At 43.7% G+C, this 18,074-nt stretch overlaps 1 protein-coding gene across 1 annotated transcript; it reads left to right on the top strand.

Annotated features, from left to right (window-relative positions):
• The first annotated feature begins 3,804 nt into the window (after nt 1-3,804).
• GNAT2 (G protein subunit alpha transducin 2) lies at nt 3,805-17,733 on the top strand. The gene is made up of 8 exons (XM_001372488.3): nt 3,805-4,481; nt 7,292-7,334; nt 7,882-8,023; nt 9,795-9,952; nt 12,566-12,694; nt 13,237-13,366; nt 16,950-17,103; nt 17,366-17,733. Exons 1-8 carry the CDS (start codon nt 4,364-4,366, stop codon nt 17,554-17,556), a joined length of 1,065 nt encoding a protein of 354 aa, XP_001372525.1. The 5' UTR covers nt 3,805-4,363; the 3' UTR covers nt 17,557-17,733.
• Nucleotides 17,734-18,074: the final 341 nt, after the last annotated feature.

Here is an 18,074-nt window from a genome sequence, read left to right as displayed (position 1 = left end):
TGCTACTCTACCTTTCCCTCAGCCTTACAATCCCAGACCGTGCTCTCCATCCACCCCATGACCTCCAATCTCTCCCCTTCTCTGTTCTTTCCCAGGCCATCACCCCTACCCTAGCTACACTGTCTTCTCTTGCCCATCTTAACCCCTTGGTGAACCAGTTCAACTGTAGTGTCCTCTTGAATCCCTTGCCCCCTTCTCTTATCACCAATCTTCCTGCCAAGCCTCAGCCTGGAACCACCACCACTATCAACTCTCTTCACTCATACTCATATGCTACTGAATAAAGTTAGAGAAAAATCACACAACTGTACGGAAAGGATATATTAAAATATGATGTTCTATAACCTCAATTGGGTCCTCACTGGTGCTAGGCAATCCTTGTATATCTCACTAATTAACTCAATCTCCTACTCATCAAAGCCACATTTCTGAACCTTTTCTTCCCTCCTCGTGCCTTTTTATTACCTCCAACATCCCAGCTAAGAATCTTGTCTCACATATTGCTGAAGAAATTGAAACCACTGGCCACAAGCTTACTCTTCTCCCACCCTCCTCACCTCTCTCAGATGCTTTCTGCCATTGCCTCCTCCTCCAACTGAGTCCCACATAATCCAATGGTCTTTCTCCTCCTCAAAGCAAACACTACCTGTACCAGTAATCCCATTCCAGCCCATCTTCCCCAGTAAGTTGTCCTCTCTAACATTCCACTGAGCCACCCATCTGCTCCCATTCCCACTAGTTATCGCCTGACCCTCTCCTATCTTTTATGGCTAAATTCCATGAGAAGACCTTCTACAAGAGTAGCTTCCTTTTCCCCCTTTTTTCCCCCTCATACTCTCCTTAACTATAGTCTGACTTCTGACTTCATCATTGCACTAAAACTGCTCTCTTGAAAATGATGATAATTCTAGTGGCTTCTCTCTGGGATGAGCTCCAATTCATCCCATGTATAGCTTGTTTCTACATGTTGTCTGTCCCACTAGCCTGGGAGCTCCTTGAGAGCAGGGACTGTATTTTTTCTTTCTTGGCATCCTCAGCACTTTCCACCATGCTGTCACGTAGCAGATGCTTAATAAATGCTGACTGACCGACCCACCACATACTTCTCTGTTGCTCTTTGTGTGAAATTTTTCTTTGGTTTTTTGGAGGCAGTTGGTGTCCCACATCTTTTATGTATTCATTCATTCATTCATTCATTCATTCATTTTTTGTTTATCTATCTGTCTGTCTATGTTTATTCATTTATTTATTCATTCATTTACTTGTTCATTCATTCATTCATTCCTTTGTTTGTTTATTTATTTTAGATTTCCCCAAGTCTTACAGCCACATAGCAACACTGGTCAATTATTAGAGTTGAAAAGATGGACCTTTACTTTTCAGGGGAAGCTTTGTAATTTTCTGAAAGCCAGTCAAACCTCTCTCCTCCTCCTTTTCAACTTGGAGCTCAGTTCATTTGCCCATCTGTCCCACTTAGACAAACCCATGTTTAATTTCTATAAGGTATCCATTCAGCCTGTTGAAATTGGGGAAATATATGATCTTCATCTATGTAATCTTTTTTAACCCTTACTTTCTGTCTGTAACAATTCTAAGACAGAAGGGCAAAGGCTAGGCAAGTGAGGTAAAGTGACTTGCCCAGGGTCACACAGCTAGGAAGCATCTGATGCCAGATTTGAACCCAGGTCCTCTTGGGATCCAGGCCTGGCACTCTATCCATTGTATCACCTAATGGCTCCCCTTCAAGATTTTTTATATGTGGCTAGACAGGTCAAATTCTCCATCCACAGGGAATCCCTTCTTGACCTGGGCTCTGAGCTGGATCTCCTCCATGTCAGTAGCCAGCAAATATCTCCATTTTATGTCACTTGATGTTTATTATCAGTAAAAAATAAAAACAAAATGCCCATCCCTGTTGTTTCATCTTTCAGGGAATCCTTTATTATCTTGAAGTATGAATGGTGAGACACTTTGCTGTCAAAGAGCCTGTAAAAGTGTCATTTGTTTTTCTTAACCCAATTAAAATAATAACATTTTAATATTTAACCTATTTTATATTTATATGTATTTTCCCACTTTTCCTACTTCATTTCCTTCCTGAGGTTTTTTTTCCTAGCAGAAGCAACATGTCTTCTTTTAAAACATGAATAACGTGGAAATAGGTATTGTATGAGAGCACATGTATGACCGATATCTTATTGCTGGCCATCTAGGGGTGGGATGAGAAGAATGGAGAGAAAATGGATCACAAAATGTCAGAAAATAGACATCTAAAGTTGTATCTACTTATAATCGGGAAAAAAATATAATACAGACATTTAAGTATATATACATATATGTGTATGTGTCTGTACCTACATAGATAAATGTGTACCTATATATATATGTGTATACAAGTGTACATATGTATATATGTGTGTGTGTAAATATAAATAAAGCCACCATCCTTTAGCCTCTGGGCCTCCTGCTTTAGTTGATTTACTGGGTTTTCCTGAAAGCCAAGCCTCCTCTCTCCCCCTGGAGGACTGGAATTGGAGCCTGGAAAGGCTGTTTTTGAATCTGCTCTAGTTATTTCCTGAATGAACTTGGCCACGATGAACCTCTTTCTTCATCCACCAAATGGCTTAGATGATCTCCAGAGTTCTAAATATTCCATCCTATGGAAAAGCAACCTGTCACACCATTGCCAGAGAGCTTCCTTTGTTCTCACAGATGCTGAATCCAACAGGGAGAGCATCTGTGTGGCTCTTGAGAAAGATAATTGGCCTGCGGTGATTTCCCAGGCCTCACCCCTTGCCTAGAACATCTCTTTGCCTCAGCTTGCTGAACTCTGTCTTTCCACTCTCCTTCCTCTGAGCATTTATGTACACATGTCATCGCTCCCTCCTGAAATCCTCCCACCCATCTACCTGTTGACCCACTGGAGCCCCATTGCCCTCTCCTCCCCAGCCTGATAAGACTTCCTTCCTCCAAGAAGTTAGGGTGACAATGAACCTCACTCTCCAGCATAAACCACTGTCCTTGTTAATAATACGCCCATGTTCTGGGGGTTCATTACATCTCCCGCAGTCCCAGAACATGGAAACCATCTCCTCACTTCCTTGGATCTCCTTCTTTGCCCAATGCAGTCCCTTGCCCCCAATCCATTGCACTGATTTGTTGGTTAGTCATTCAACAAGCACTTCTTCTGTATTTCTCTCTTTGGATCTGGCCTGGTGTATTGCCTAGATCTGTTTGGAATAGTCATGGAGGAGAATCCAATTGTATTGTTTCCTGATACTCCACCATCTTGGATCTATGTCTCCCTCTGTTTATTTTCTATGTACCTATTCTATACCAGGCACTTGTGTGGCTGAATGACTGAATTCCACCATTAAAGCATTTGAAAAGCTCCTGAGATGTCTCCTCTCCCAGGAAGCTTTCTCTGAATCAATGGGAATAGAGGGGTATCAGCCCTGAATGAATCCTTTCACTCCACCCACTAAATATAGCCCGTATTTCATAGGGTTCCCTGTCATGAAGTCTACAGTCTAGCTTGACGGGTCTAGTGTTTGTTTCCACCATGTTGACATTCTATCTCCTGCCTCCTTGGCCTTAGCAGAGGTTGTTTCTCATGCCTTTCATGCTCTCCCACCTCACCTAGCACCCTTCAAGGTTCAGCTCAGATAAAAGTACCTGTTCTTTTTTTTAAATGTTATTTAATTAGATGATTTAGAATAATTTTCCATGGTTACAAGACTCATATTCCTTCTCTTCCCTTCCTCCACCCCCTTCCCATATCTGACACAATTCTGCTGGGTTTAACATGTGCCATCGATAAAGACCCATTTCCTTATTATTATTATTTGCACTTGGGTGATCTTTTAGAGTCTAAAAAGTACCTTTTCTGATGCTTCCAAGAAGGAAGACCTGAGTTCAAGTTCTACTTGGGACAAATATTAACTTTATGACCACAGACAAGACACAATTGAGTAGTCTCAGGTAGCTTTCTAACACTGTTAAGTTTAAAAAAAAATGTTATTAAACTACATTGGAAAAGGGAGTCCCATACACTGTTGTAATTAAAGGGCCAGACCAAGAAAATCCTCCCAATCTCCACATCCCACCTCCCCAGTCTTCTAGTCTTTGCCATTTGTCATCTCAAGCTCCTTAATTGGCTTTTGCTATCACATGGGTAGACATAAAGCTCCCAATCCCTGGGATAAGAAAATAGACTCCTAACAGGGGAAGAGAGAAGAAACTCCCCTGTCAAGCTTCCTGGAGTGGGGTGAGAACTATCCATCTATCTCCTTCTCTTTCTTCTCTTCCTTCTCATCCCATTTACCCTGGTGGAGAGCAAGGAGGTGGCCCAGAAAAGATCAGGATGGGCAGTGGAGCCAGTGCTGAAGACAAAGAATTGGCCAAGAGATCCAAGGAGCTAGAGAAGAAGCTTCAGGAGGATGCAGACAAAGAGGCAAAGACTGTCAAGCTATTACTGTTGGGTGAGGTATCAGTGGTTGGCAGGGAGGGAATTGGGGAAGGGAATAGCATCTTTGTCTAGCATCACTCCCTTCTCTGATGCTTTAGCCTTCATGTCTCTGCTTTCCTTCTTGCATTGGGCAGTTCTCTTTGGAGCCTCCATTTTTGAGACGAGTCAAGGACCAGCCATCCCTTGTTCTCTGGATTTAGCCATTATGCCCAGACCCAGATTTTCAGCATCCTTTTTATATTCTGTCTTCTCCCATCAGAATATGAGTTTCTTGAGGGTAGGAGCTATCTTTCTTTTTACTTGAATTAGTACCCCAGCATTTAGCACGTCTTATGTGCTTCCTAAATGCATGTTGACGGACCACTACCCCAGAATTGTTGGTTGATTCTTGCCCATTACTGGAGAGAAAGGTTCCCTCATTCTCAAGGCTCTTGGCAAACCGAGATGAGAGTGGAGGAGATAGAGAAGGTACCAGACCATTTTCTTACTTCTAATACTCCCATTTGATAGAGCAGGGAGTAAGCATGGAAGACTCTGGCCAGGTAGACCCCACCCTTCTTTGGAGGAGGAATAATTCAGGTAAAGAGACCACAGTAGAAACCAAGTATGAGGAAAGCCATAGAATCTGAGTTAGAAAGAGATTCAGAATCTACTATTATTCCAAACCGAGTTGATGAACATGTGGTCCCTAGTGGTGGTCATCCAGCCTTTTCTCAAACCCTTCTTAAGATGGGAAACTCATTATCTCATGGGATAGCTCCCCCTCGCCATGTTCCAAAGGATGCCACTTTGAGATCAAGACATCCTTGCCTGGCATTGATCTTGCCAAGCTGCTTGGACTCTCCACAACAGAAGAAAAAAAGAAGGAAGAAGAAATCGGGAGTAGGGGGGAGGCCAGGAAATGGAGGTAGGAATAAGGATAGTTTCCCCCTCTAGTAGCCCTGGCCAAAAGGGAGTCTCATCACTTGAATTTCTAACTAGGTTTTTTGCCTGAGCTATAAAAAGTCCCTCCATCTGTCTGAGTCACTGGCCACAGAAACAACGGGGCCAAGGGTGGAGTGGCTTGGCTAAGAATGGGGATATTGGGCACAGGAGACAGAGTGAAACAAAAATGTTTTAGATACAGAAATAAGAAGAATCCAGGTGGAAAGCTCAGCCAGGGTTCTTTGGCTGGGGGGCAGGGGGGCTCTGGATATCACCCCTTCCCCCAGCTGGTGGAAAGGAGATGTTAAGGCCACTAAATGATCTTTTCTTAAGCCCAAGCAGCTTTCGGTCAGTTCAGAATAAGCGGCTTAGAAGAAAGAGGTATAATGTGGGATTGAAGGGGCGGAACAATGTGGTGGAGAAAATGGAGAATTGGAAGCAGATGGAAGAATAAGAAAATGGAGGTTGGAAAGGAGCTGGAAAGAGCTAAGTAAAGAGCCAGAACTACAGAGATATGGGGTGGGGAGCAGGGTGGGAACCCTAACCTAAAACCAACCATCGGAAACAGAAAAGGAGACTAGGAAATGTAGGGAATACTGTCCCCAAACCCACCCCTCCAATATAGGCCTATGGGAGCCAGGGATAAGGAAGATTAGAGGAGGAGGCAGGTATCTGGGAGGGAAAGTTCCTTCCTTCTCCTTGAGTCTGAACCCAAGAATAACAGATTATTTTTTATGGAGGAGGCACAATTTTTTAAAAAAAATCCTTATCTTCCTTCTTAGTATTAGTTCCAAGGTAAAAGAATGGTAAGGGCTAGGCAATTGAGGTTAAGTGACTTGCCCAGGGTCATACAGCTAAATGGAGATTTGAACCTTTGACTTCATTCCCTAGAAGTCCTTAGTATTTCTCAAAATTTCCTATAATCTCTCCTGCGTCTCCATGTTGGCAAGATCACATTATTGGTGTTTAACTGGTAGTAATGCCTCCCAGATATTCTCTTTTTTTGCATGATGTAGCATCAGCAGTAATGGTGGTAAGGTGGGGAAAATTTGAAAATGGCTAACCAGCCATGGGTACATGGTTTTTAATTTGTATCCTCTTTATTCCTTGATTTCTAATGATCTTTAGTAAATCTCATAAAATATAATATTTTTATTATTTGAGATATAATTATAATTTTTACTCTAGGAAGTGTCTGAGGCCAGATTTGATCCCAGGACCTCCCATCTCCAGCCTGGGCTCTCTATCCATTGAGCCACCCAGCAGCCCCACACCAGTGGCCCAACTCCCAAATCCGATGACCCTTTATTCTTCTTTATTATATTTGCCCTTTCAGCATCCTTTGACACTGTTGACCACCCCCTTCTTTTTTTTCCTAGTTCATTTGCAAATAACAATCAACTCTAAATAGATTTTCCTTGTGACATTTGCTGTTTAAATCAAGCTCACCGGACTACAGATTATGAGACCCATATTCTGGTCATGCCTTTCCCATTAATGAGCTGTAGGACTTTGGAAGAAAAAAAAAGCTTTGCCTCTTAAGATAAAAGGAAGAAGTTGAATTAAATAATCTCTGACCTCCCTTCCAACTCTTATGAAATACTCTTTTCCTTCCCCCCCACCTTTTCTTTAAAAAAAAACAAAAAAACCCTTGTTTTCTGTCCTAGGCCAAAGAATGGGGAGGGCTAGGCAAATGGGAGTTCAGTACCTTGTCCAGGGTCACTCAGCTAGGAAGTGTCTGAGGCCAGATTTGAACCTCCAATCTCCTGTCTCCATATCTGGCTCTCTATCCACTGAGACGCCTAGGGGCCTCTAAATCCCAATTTTCATGCAGATTCTTCCCCAGGGATTAAAGAATTTACAGGGTAGGGCTCCAGGCAAACTGTTCTCTTCTTTCAGGTGCTGGGGAATCCGGAAAGAGTACCATCGTCAAACAGATGAAGTAAGTAAGAATCTAGACTTGGGAGAAGTGAGGGGAGGGGAGGGGAGAAAGGCCCAAGACATCCAGGATGCAGCAGAGGGATATTCTGTCTCATTCTTCCAGGAGTCTCCCCCCCCCCCCCCCAAATGGCCCCATCTGGCCCGGTGAAGGCATCGGGTATGGATTTCTAGTCATGGAGGAGTCCTTCTCTCTTATCCCAATGGAAAAACAAGAAGTATAGTGAATTAGGTACAAATAAGTAGCCCAGTGGATAGAGTACTGGGCCTCCAGATGGGAAGACTTGGGTCTAAATCTGGGCTCAGACACATAGTAATTGTGAGACCCTGCCCAAGTCACATAACCCTATTTGCCTCAGTTTCCTCATCTGTCAAATGATCTGGAGAAGGAAGTGGTCAACCATTCCAGTACCTTTGCCAAGAAAACTCTTAATGGGGTCATGTTGAGCGGGACATGATTGAAATGACTGAACGACAGTCAATTAGGAACTCTATGGCTCCCCAGTCCCACCTGAGAATTATTTACACAAGGACTTTGCCCTCCCTTCCAGAATCATCCACCAGGATGGCTACACTGAAGAGGAGTGTTTGGAGTTCAAATCCGTTATCTACGGCAATGTGCTGCAATCCATTCTGGCCATCATTCGTGCCATGTCCACCCTGGGCATTGACTATGCAGAGTCATCGTGCGTGGTACGTGCCTCTCCAGGGTGCTAGAGTCCCACAAATGGGAAGGGGGAGAGGTGGGAAGCCAGGAGTCTTAAGGAGGAAACCTCTGGATGAAGTCACCTGGCTGTAAGGGTAGCTGGCTTTGGAGTCAGAGGATTTGGGTTCAAATATCCCCTCTGATGCTTCCTACTTGTACATCTTTGGACGAGCCAGGGATTCCTCCCTAGATTTTGATTTTTTCGTCTGCTTCCTGAAGGAGTTGAACTAGATGGCCCCTGTGTTCATTTCTATATAAATTCCTTTTTTTTTACCTTTATCTTATGTCTTAGAATCAATACTGGTATTGATTCCTATGCTCTTACGTGAAAATGACAACAATAACAACCCGCAATTGTTTTTTTGTTTAGTTTTGTTTTGTCTTTTTTTGCATTTTGTTAAAATTCACAAAACTAGAGTTAGAAGGCACATTTGACCCAAATGTCTCATCTTGCAGATGAAGAATAGAAGTCCAGTGAGAGATAAACTGACTTGCCTAAGCAGAAACTGAAACCTACAATCTTCTGACTTGTGGGCCACATGTGTGTGTGTGTGTGTGTGTGTGTGTGTGTGTGTGTGTGACCATACCACACTCCCTTCTCCTGCCATCAAAGTCCAGATCTCTCGTTTGGTTCCAGAGAAGAGCAGGCGGCCAGTCCCCTCCCTAATAACCCTTCACAAACCTGGACGAGGTTAGGAAATGTCTCCTCAGGCTTTTATGCCCCAGAGACTAGATGGCTGCCACCTCTAATAATTCTGTATTCATGATCCAATCTCAGGGATGCTTCTAAAATGTCCCAGCCAGGAACCCGATAGGAGCTAAATCTAGGTTTCCAGAACAGGAATCCTTTGGTGTCCAGGTAAGACAAGAAGTCACTGGGCAGGAGGTGACGTCCCTTACACCCTCACCCCTTCTGGATCCTGACCATCTCTTACAGGGAGATCCCTTTTCCCTCTCTTGGCCGCCATCTTTGGACTCACCAAGGTTGGAGGTAGTCCCAGGAAGGGGGCAGGAAGCCCACTAGCCATCACACATATAGCTTGTAGGACTTGTTGTCAACATCTGACTTGAGAGAGATCATCATAGAAGCATCCCTGAGACAGGATTCCAAATATGAGCCTCAGCATCGAACTCAAACAAGGGGGCAGCTGGATGGTTCAGTGGACTGAGAGCCAGGCTTAGAGACAGAAGGTTCTGGGTTCAAAGATGACCTTCGAAACCTTCCAGCTGTGTGATCTTGGGCAAATCACTTAACCCCTCTTGCCTAGCCCTTACCACCTTTCTGCTTTGGAATCAATACTAGTATTGATTCTATTTATTTTTCCCCATTTTTATTTTTTTCTGGTTTATACATGCATTATCCTGCAAAACCTATTTCTATGTTATTCGTTTTTGTAAGTGAATAATTTTCTAAAATAAAAAAACCAAAACAAGCGATAAATCATATATTTTCATCTATATTTCTAATCCAACAATTCTTTCTCCAGAGTTAGCCTTCTTTGTCATAAGCCCCTCAAATTTGTCCTGGATCGTCGTACTAGTATTGATTCTAAGACAGAAGCTAAGGATTAAAAAGAAAAGAATTAAAAAATTAAAAATTAAAAAAAGAAAAGAATTTAAACAGAAATTAAATTATCATTACTAATAGAGATTCTTGACTAGAAGGAACCGTTTCCATCTCAGGAGTTGGGAAAACTTCCAAGTCCTTCTGGAAGCTCCTCCTCATTAGGTACTTTCCCCTGGTTCTCCCACTGGCAGGATGATGGACGACAGCTTAACAACATAGCTGATTCCATGGAGGAGGGAACCATGTCTCCTGAGCTGGTGGGCATCATTAAAAGACTATGGCAGGATGGGGGCGTGCAGGCCTGCTTTGACCGTGCTGCTGAGTACCAACTCAATGACTCTGCCTCTTAGTAAGTCTCTGATGCCAGGAGGTCAGAACCTGCCCTGGGATGTGCTGACCACAGGACTTTTCCCTTGCTTCATTCATTCAATATGGATTAAATGTAAAATCTTGCACTTGGCTCTCAAAATATTCAGCTTCTCTAGTATAATATGTTAGGCAGTTTGTCTTAAAAAGATGTCATTTAGGGGGGCAGCTAGGTGCCTCGGGGGATAGAGAACCAAGCCTGGGTTCAATTCTGGCCTCAGATGCTTCCTAGCTGTGTGACCCTGGGCAAGTCACTTGACCCCCATTGCCTAGCCCTGACCACTCTTCTGTCTTGGAATTAATTGATTAATTAATTAGGATTAAAAAAAAGATGTAGTCTAAATAGAATCTCATGATGAACCCATAGTATAATGTTATGGCCAAAAAAAGCTAATGGGCTCTTGGACTACATTAAGGATATAGTTTCCAGAAATAAGGAAGGGATGGACTGTCTGTACTCCGCCTTGGACCACTGAGTTTAGTTCTGAGTCCCCTGAGAGAGTGTCCAGAGGAGAGCAAACAAGACAGGGAAGGGACTGGAACTTAAGCCCGATAAGGATTGGTCAACAGAACTGGAGATGTTTGGCCTGGAGGAGATTTGGGGTAGATGTTATACTGTCTTCCACTACTTGGAGGGCTGCCTTGTAGAAGAGGGATGAGACGTGTCCTGTTTGGCCCCAGCAGGCAGAATTAGACACAAGGAATGGAAGTGCAAAGAGCTAAATTTAGGCTGGATGGTCAGGAAAAACTTGCTTCCCACTGGAGTTGCGCCAAAGTGGAAGGGATGGCCTGGGGAGGTTGGAGCTCCTCCCTCTTGAGACATCTTTAAGCCCAGGTTAGCTGCCTCCTTGTCTGGTATGTTAGCGTGTCTAGCATGTTAAAGCGCTTTATTGCACTGTGTAAATATCTCACGCTTTTTAATTTGTTTACAAATTGAAGGTTTGTGGCAGCCCTGCACTAAACAGGTCTATTGGCGCCATTTTCCCAAAAGCATTGGTAACTTTCCCAATATTTGAATTTTCCCCCCATTTTTATTATATCCGTTATGGGGATCTGTGGTCAGTGTCATTGTTTTGGGGTGCCATAAACTGCAGCCACATGAGACTTTGAACTTAACAATGTTACGGGTGTTCTGATGGCCCCACCAACAAGCCATTCTCCTCCCTTTCACCACCTCCTCAGGCCTTCCTGAGACACGACAATATTGAGACTGGGCCAATTAATAACCCGACAAAGACCTCCAAGTGAAAGGAAGAGAAATCAATACAGAAAACTTTACTGTTGCCTTAAGAAATTGCCTCAGTTACCCCAGCTTTCAGCAGCTGTCCACCTAGAGGTGACCCTCTACCAGTAAAAAGATTCTAACTCACTCAAGGATCAGATGATGGTTAAAATTTTTTTTAGTAAGAAAGTACTTTTTAAATTAAGGTGTGTATGTTGGGGTTCTTTAGACCTAAGACTCTTGCACACCTAATAGACTATAATATAGTGGAAACCTAATTTTTATAAGCACTAGAAAACCAAAAAAATTCATGTCACACTTTTTATTGCAATATTTGATTTATTGGGTCGATCTGGAACAGAACTATACTATCTCTGATGTTCTAGATAAGCTGTTGGCCAAGCTCTCTGTACTTCAGGTTTCTTGTCCATAAAAGGAGGGGCTTGCTAAGCACCTTCCAATTCTAACTCCTAGAACAGAGCCTCTCTTCCACAATCCTTGTGCCAAGAACCTCTGAAAGACGTCTTTATGGTTCTGAAGTCTTGTCTGTCCTTTATGTCCTTCTAGAGGACAAACTCCATTGTGCTTTATTTTGTATTTGTGCCTTCAGTGCCTAGCACAGTGTCTTCTCGTACACCATGGAAAAATTGCTGAATTGAATTCCCTTCTTGGTGCTACCCATCAGACCTTTGTCCTATTTTTAATGCTTGTTAGACCATGGAAAGAAGAAATGTCGCAAGCTTAGTCAACCAGGGAAATGAAATCAGCCTTGACATTATTGGGCCAGTGGTCAATGGCCAGAGAAGTTCTGCCCTCCACCTCCTCCTCCTATTTTTCCATCATGGAGAAGATGAATGTCTGAAAGACTCCTTAACCTGGTTTAGGGCTCTCCACCATTTGGGTCTAGCCTACATGTAGGTAGCCAGTGAGTGTGAGATTTACGGACAATAAAGATACTTCAGAGGTTCTTGGCACAAGGATTGTGGAAGAGAGGCTCCATTCTAGGAGTTCTAGAAGGTGCTTAGAGAAATTCCCCTCCTTTTATGGTCAAGAATCCTGAGGTCCAGAGAGTTTGACCAAGAGCTTGTCTAGAAGGAATCACACAGGCAGACTCAGGATGAGAATCCAGGTCTTCCAATTGCTTTCTCTACATGCCTCTTCTTCTGTTAACTCTGTGACCCTGGACAAGTCACCACCTCTTGGAACCTTGGAGGAGATGCTTCTAAAATTGGAAATTAGGTCTGTTCTCTTGTAGAGATGGTGGGGTTAAAATGAAAAAACAAAAGCATTTTGGAAAAAAAAATTCTCTGGAAGTGCAAGAAGCTTTCTTGCTCCCTCAGACATCATTGGCACCAATTATGATCTTTTGTCTAGCTACCTCAATCAGTTGGATCGAATCACAGCCCCAGACTACCTCCCCAATGAGCAGGATGTTCTTCGGTCTCGGGTCAAAACTACAGGCATCATTGAGACCAAGTTCTCAGTCAAAGACCTGAATTTCAGGTGGGTGTGTGTCTCCCTTCCCCTTTCAGGACCAGAGAATCTTAATAACTATGTGCTGAATTTGAATATTTCCTGGATAGCAAACAAAATGGTGGAGGAGTAACTTCCCAAGACGAAACCAGATCCATATGGGCCAATCCACTGGCCACTCTGGTGACCTCCCATACCCTAGTCCTTGATATGGCTGAGAACTGCCATAATCTTTTCTCCTGTTTCAGGGATTTCAGTCACATCCCATTCTTTGTAATCCCATTGGGGTCTCCTTTGCAAAGATAATAGAGTGGCACACTGTCACCTAGGTTAGCTCATTTGATGGATAAGGAAACTGAGGCAAACAGGGTTATATGATTTTGTCAGAGCCACACAGTCTAAGGTCAGATTTGAACTTGGGTCTTCCTGACTCCAGCCTTAGCACCATCCACTGTACCACCTAGCTGCCCATGTTCTTCTCTAGGGGTGGCTCTATGTCCAGGCTGAACCCAAGGGCTTCAGATCCCAGGTAAGCAGTATCTGTGAGACAAGTGGCTTCTTCTCCCCCACAGGATGTTTGATGTCGGAGGGCAGAGGTCGGAGCGCAAGAAATGGATCCATTGTTTCGAAGGTGTCACCTGCATCATTTTCTGCGGAGCCCTAAGTGCCTATGACATGGTGCTGGTGGAAGATGACGAAGTGGTGAGTAGCATTTGTTCCAAGAGGCTCCAGGGCAGCCGGTTCAACTAATCCTTTGGTGGCTTTTGCTTTAAGCTCTCTCTCATTCCCTAATTCCCCAACTTGTGTGATTTCGACAAGTGTTGATCTTCAGTATCAGATTTCTCTGCACTTCCCCAAAAACAGATTCCCTGCTCTGGCTTCTTAGACTCTGGGATGGTGCCCCTGGGCTTTAGAATTTGAGCACGCCATTCATTTCTCTTTTTAGCTCATCGTGTACCACAGGCACAGAGAGGCTATAACCTCAGCCGGAGTATTCAAGGTCCAGAACATGACCAGCTCATTAGAATGGTCACGAGCAGAACCTTTTCTTTCTGCCTTTGGGTATGAGGGCAGGAGAAGCAGTGGGGGAGGGTGCAGGAATAGGGGAGAGTAGAGAAGATCAGATAAAAATGATAACCAAAAAAAAAGGGAAGGAAAGCTTGCATCTTTGTTCAACCCTACTAGCAGAGGTTGTGCCATCCCACCAGAAATCTAACAGCACAGCCCAGGCAGAGTCAACAGAGCTAAAGGGGCTGGTAGAATAGAAGCTCTTTGTTTTTATCTGTATTTCCAGTATTTAGTACACCACAGAATCTTAATAACTATGTGCTGAATTTAAATACTTCCTGGATAGCAAACAAAATGGCGGAGGAGTATCTTCCCAAGATGAATTCCTATTGAATTTTTGAGTGGAAGAAGGTGCCAGGTCAGGCCAGACCCCTCTCCCTGGACCAAACACTGAGAAATGTTGATTTCCCCTAAGTGTATGCCCCAGAGGAAGAAGGGCCATCTTCCAAACCCATTTCTTCTCTTGGTCCCTAGTAACGCCCACCTATGTCAGTTATCCATGAAGCCGCATCCTTATTCTGAATGTAGGTGATGGAGTCCAAGATTCTCAGCAGGCTTCAAAGCAGCATTCTGGATGCATTCTGGATGCAGTAGATGAACACAGACCCAGCTTAGCCCACAAATCTACGAGGGCTATAACCTTGGGCACAAATTGGCTTGCAGTAGGCGAAGGAGAGTCTCTATACTCATTAAATCCCAGGATCATTCTATTTAGAACTTGAAGCAACCTTAGGAATTCACCTCCCACTTCATCTCTGCCTCTCCGAAGCCTGGTACTCCTTCAAGTCTTAGTGGAAGTGCCATTTACCCTACCACCTTCCCCTTTGGGGTGGATCATACAGGTGTAAATGTTGCATCCCTTTGGAAGAATGGAAGTTCCTTGAGGGCAGGGACTCTTATCTTTCTGTTTCCACTCCCCCTATAGCTAGTGCCTTAGTCTGAACTGAAGTAGGTCTTGAATACTTGATAAATTGAATTATATTATTATTTAAATCAGTTTAATCCAGGAGGAAGGTTTTGGCCTCTACCTTGGGCAATAAGCTATATCAGGGAGCCCCATCCTTCCAAGGGAACTATACACTTCTGTGAGAAGTGTAGCCTTTGTTCCAGAACAAAAAGGGAATGAGTTGGTTGCCACTATCTTCCCTATTGCTATAGTACTTGAGTGCCCCAAAGTTTTCTGCTGCTACTGAAGTTTGGGGAGAATTTTCCTAGAATCTATGACAAACATCTAAGGAGCTTGCTAGGCACACACTAACTGGAGCCAAGTCTTGGGCTAGGCACATTATACACATTTAATAAATACTTGTTGGCCCAATCATACTTGAGAAACTTGCTTAAGGATGGGATTGGGATCTGTGAGCCCACAGCTGTGCCCACAACACTTGCTCTAAACAATGCAGCAGGGAAGAAAAGAAAGCAGAAATAGCAACCCAGTCATTTTTTGCAGCCTCTCTTCTCCTCCCCAACCATCAAGCTGAGCTGGGTTCCCAGGGAGAGAAATTCCTTAACCACTCAACAACCTGCTCTACCATTGTTGGCTTGCTGATGTGACCTCCTCCCTCTCTACAGCTGAAGCAACAGCATCTGTGCTTTCCCCAATAATAATCTCTGTAGGGGATGGAGATGTAGCTATTGAAAACATAGTAAAGGAGGGCACACACACACCTCCTCCCTCTCATTTGTAGGAGACCTTTTTTTGTTGTTCAAAACAGCTGGTTAAAATCAAGTCCAGCTTTTTCTATAAATCTACAATTATATGGTAACTAAAACCCAGCAACAAGTTTACATGTGGTTTATATCTAGGAGAGATGTTTCTTTGTCCTACTCACATTGGGAGAATTTGGGATCATGGGATTATTTGGGGTCTGGAAGAGTCCTTGGGGCTATTTAATTGAATTTTTTTTGTTTTACAGATAAGGAAATGGGGGACCAGAGAGGGTAAAGAAATTGTGGAAGGTCACAAAAGTATTAAGTAGCAGATGCAGAATTCAGACCCAGCTGATTCCAAATCTAAGCGTCTTTCTTGCTCCTTGGTCTCCTGCCTCCTTTAAGGGAGACAGGATAGATATCTGGTAGTCAAAGGGTGGACAAGAGGAAGAGGCATTCGATTTCTTCTGCTTTAGAACCAAAAGTGAGAAGAGAAATGAGTGGAAGCTTCAGGGAGCTAGATTTCAGCTCAATTTAAGGAAGAACCTACCGAGTAGAGCTACATGCCAGTTGGAATGGGTTCCCCTTCACCCTGGGATTTGTAAGCCAAGGCAGATAGATGCCCAGGTATTGGGTAGGTTGCAGGAAGTACCTGCTTGGTTAGGTTGGGGAGGTTTCCCTCAATTCTGAGAGCCTGTAAAAGATATGGTCAGTCTCAGTTTTAGCTGCTTCTCTGCATGTTTTGTTCTACCTCTAAGTGTGTCCAAAGAGAACAACAACAAAAAAAAGGACAGACTAGGTGTGAAAGGAACCTCTCTTGTCTGGCTTTTGACCCCCCCCAAAAAAGGACAAATCAGGTGTGAAAGGAACCTCTCTTGTCTGGCTTTTGACCCTCCCCCCCAAAAAAGGACAGACCAGGTGTGAAAGGAACCTCTCTTGTCTGGCTTTTGACCCTCCCCCCCAAAAAAGGACAAATCAGGTGTGAAAGGAACCTCTCTTGTCTGGCTTTTGACCCTCCCCCCAAAAAAGGACAGACCAGGTGTGAAAGGAACCTCTCTTGTCTGGCTTTTGACCCTCCCCCCAAAAAAGGACAGACCAGGTGTGAAAGGAACCTCTCTTGTCTAACTTTTGACCCTCCCCCCAAAAAAAAGGACAGACCAGGTGTGAAAGGAACCTCTCTTGTCTAACTTTTGACCCTCCCCCCCAAAAAAGGACAAATCAGGTGTGAAAGGAACCTCTCTTGTCTGGCTTTTGACCCTCCCCCCAAAAAAGGACAGACCAGGTGTGAAAGGAACCTCTCTTGTCTGGCTTTTGACCCTCCCCCCCAAAAAAGGACAGACCAGGTGTGAAAGGAACCTCTCTTGTCTAACTTTTGATCCTCCCCCCAAAAAAAGGACAGACCAGGTGTGAAAGGAACCTCTCTTGTCTAACTTTTGACCCTCCCCCCAAAAAAAGGACAGACCAGGTGTGAAAGGAACCTCTCTTGTCTAGCTTTTGACCCCCCCCCCCAAAAAGGACAGACCAGGTGTGAAAGGAACCTCTCTTGTCTGGCTTTTGCTTCCACCAGAACCGCATGCACGAGTCTCTGCATCTGTTCAACAGCATATGTAACCACAAGTTCTTTGCTGCGACTTCTATTGTCCTATTTCTTAACAAGAAGGACCTCTTTGAGGAAAAGATCAAGAAGGTTCACCTCAGCATTTGCTTTCCTGAGTATGATGGTAAGCATGGAAGGCATGAGAACCCTTGGCTAGCAGTGGGATGGGGGCCTCTGGGGGTTTCTTAGGCACAAAAGGAACTTGGATGAAAGTAAGAGGCATGAAAGTTACTCCCAAAATAAGTGCAGACGTTAAACACTATCCCTACTTTTTGAAGATGGGATCATCTGTCTCCTAAAATTCAGGGTAACCATTGGGAAAGATAAAACAGTTTAAGCTCCATGTTTACCCCTTTGCTGTTTGGTTTATGTTTTCTGGGAACCAGGGAACAACTCATATGAGGATGCAGGAAATTATATAAAGAGCCAGTTTCTTGACCTAAACATGCGCAAAGATGTCAAAGAAATCTACAGTCATATGACTTGTGCAACAGACACACAGAATGTCAAATTTGTGTTTGATGCGGTCACAGATATCATCATCAAAGAGAACCTCAAGGATTGTGGGCTCTTCTAGTTCTCATCAGCAGCTACACGTCTGGAAAAAAAAAACCCATCCCCAGCTGGACTGTTGTTTAGGAGATTTGGATAATTCGAAATGATTGTTTGGGTAATCAGAAATGATCATTGCTTGCCTTCTCAGTGGGTGAGAGGGAGGGACTTGGAGGAACAGAATTTGGAACTCAAAGAAAAATGTTGAATGCTAAAAAAGTAAACAATAAATGTTTAAAAAAGATGAAAGACTAAACTGTGTTATGTATATAAAGAAGGAAGGAAAGGAAGGGAAGGGAAGGGATAAAGAAATGAAATAATGGACCAGTCAGTACTCAATGATGAGTACATGTAAAGCCATTCTCCATCAGCGGGGTAACATGCCTAATTGCTTCCTCCACATCGGGTCTGTGGCAACATCTTGGCATTATCTGCTGAGGGTGAGGGTTATTAAAAGCTAATGGACCTTAAGGGCTATCTCTAAATTATCTCTTATGCTTTCACAGTGGAAGAACAGAGACAAATGGTGCCATTTTGAAAATT

Source organism: Monodelphis domestica, chromosome 2, assembly GCF_027887165.1.
Source record: "Monodelphis domestica isolate mMonDom1 chromosome 2, mMonDom1.pri, whole genome shotgun sequence".
Taxonomy (NCBI): domain Eukaryota; kingdom Metazoa; phylum Chordata; class Mammalia; order Didelphimorphia; family Didelphidae; genus Monodelphis; species Monodelphis domestica.
Note: the sequence above shows the minus strand (reverse complement) of the source record. Positions and strands in the feature narration are given on the sequence as shown.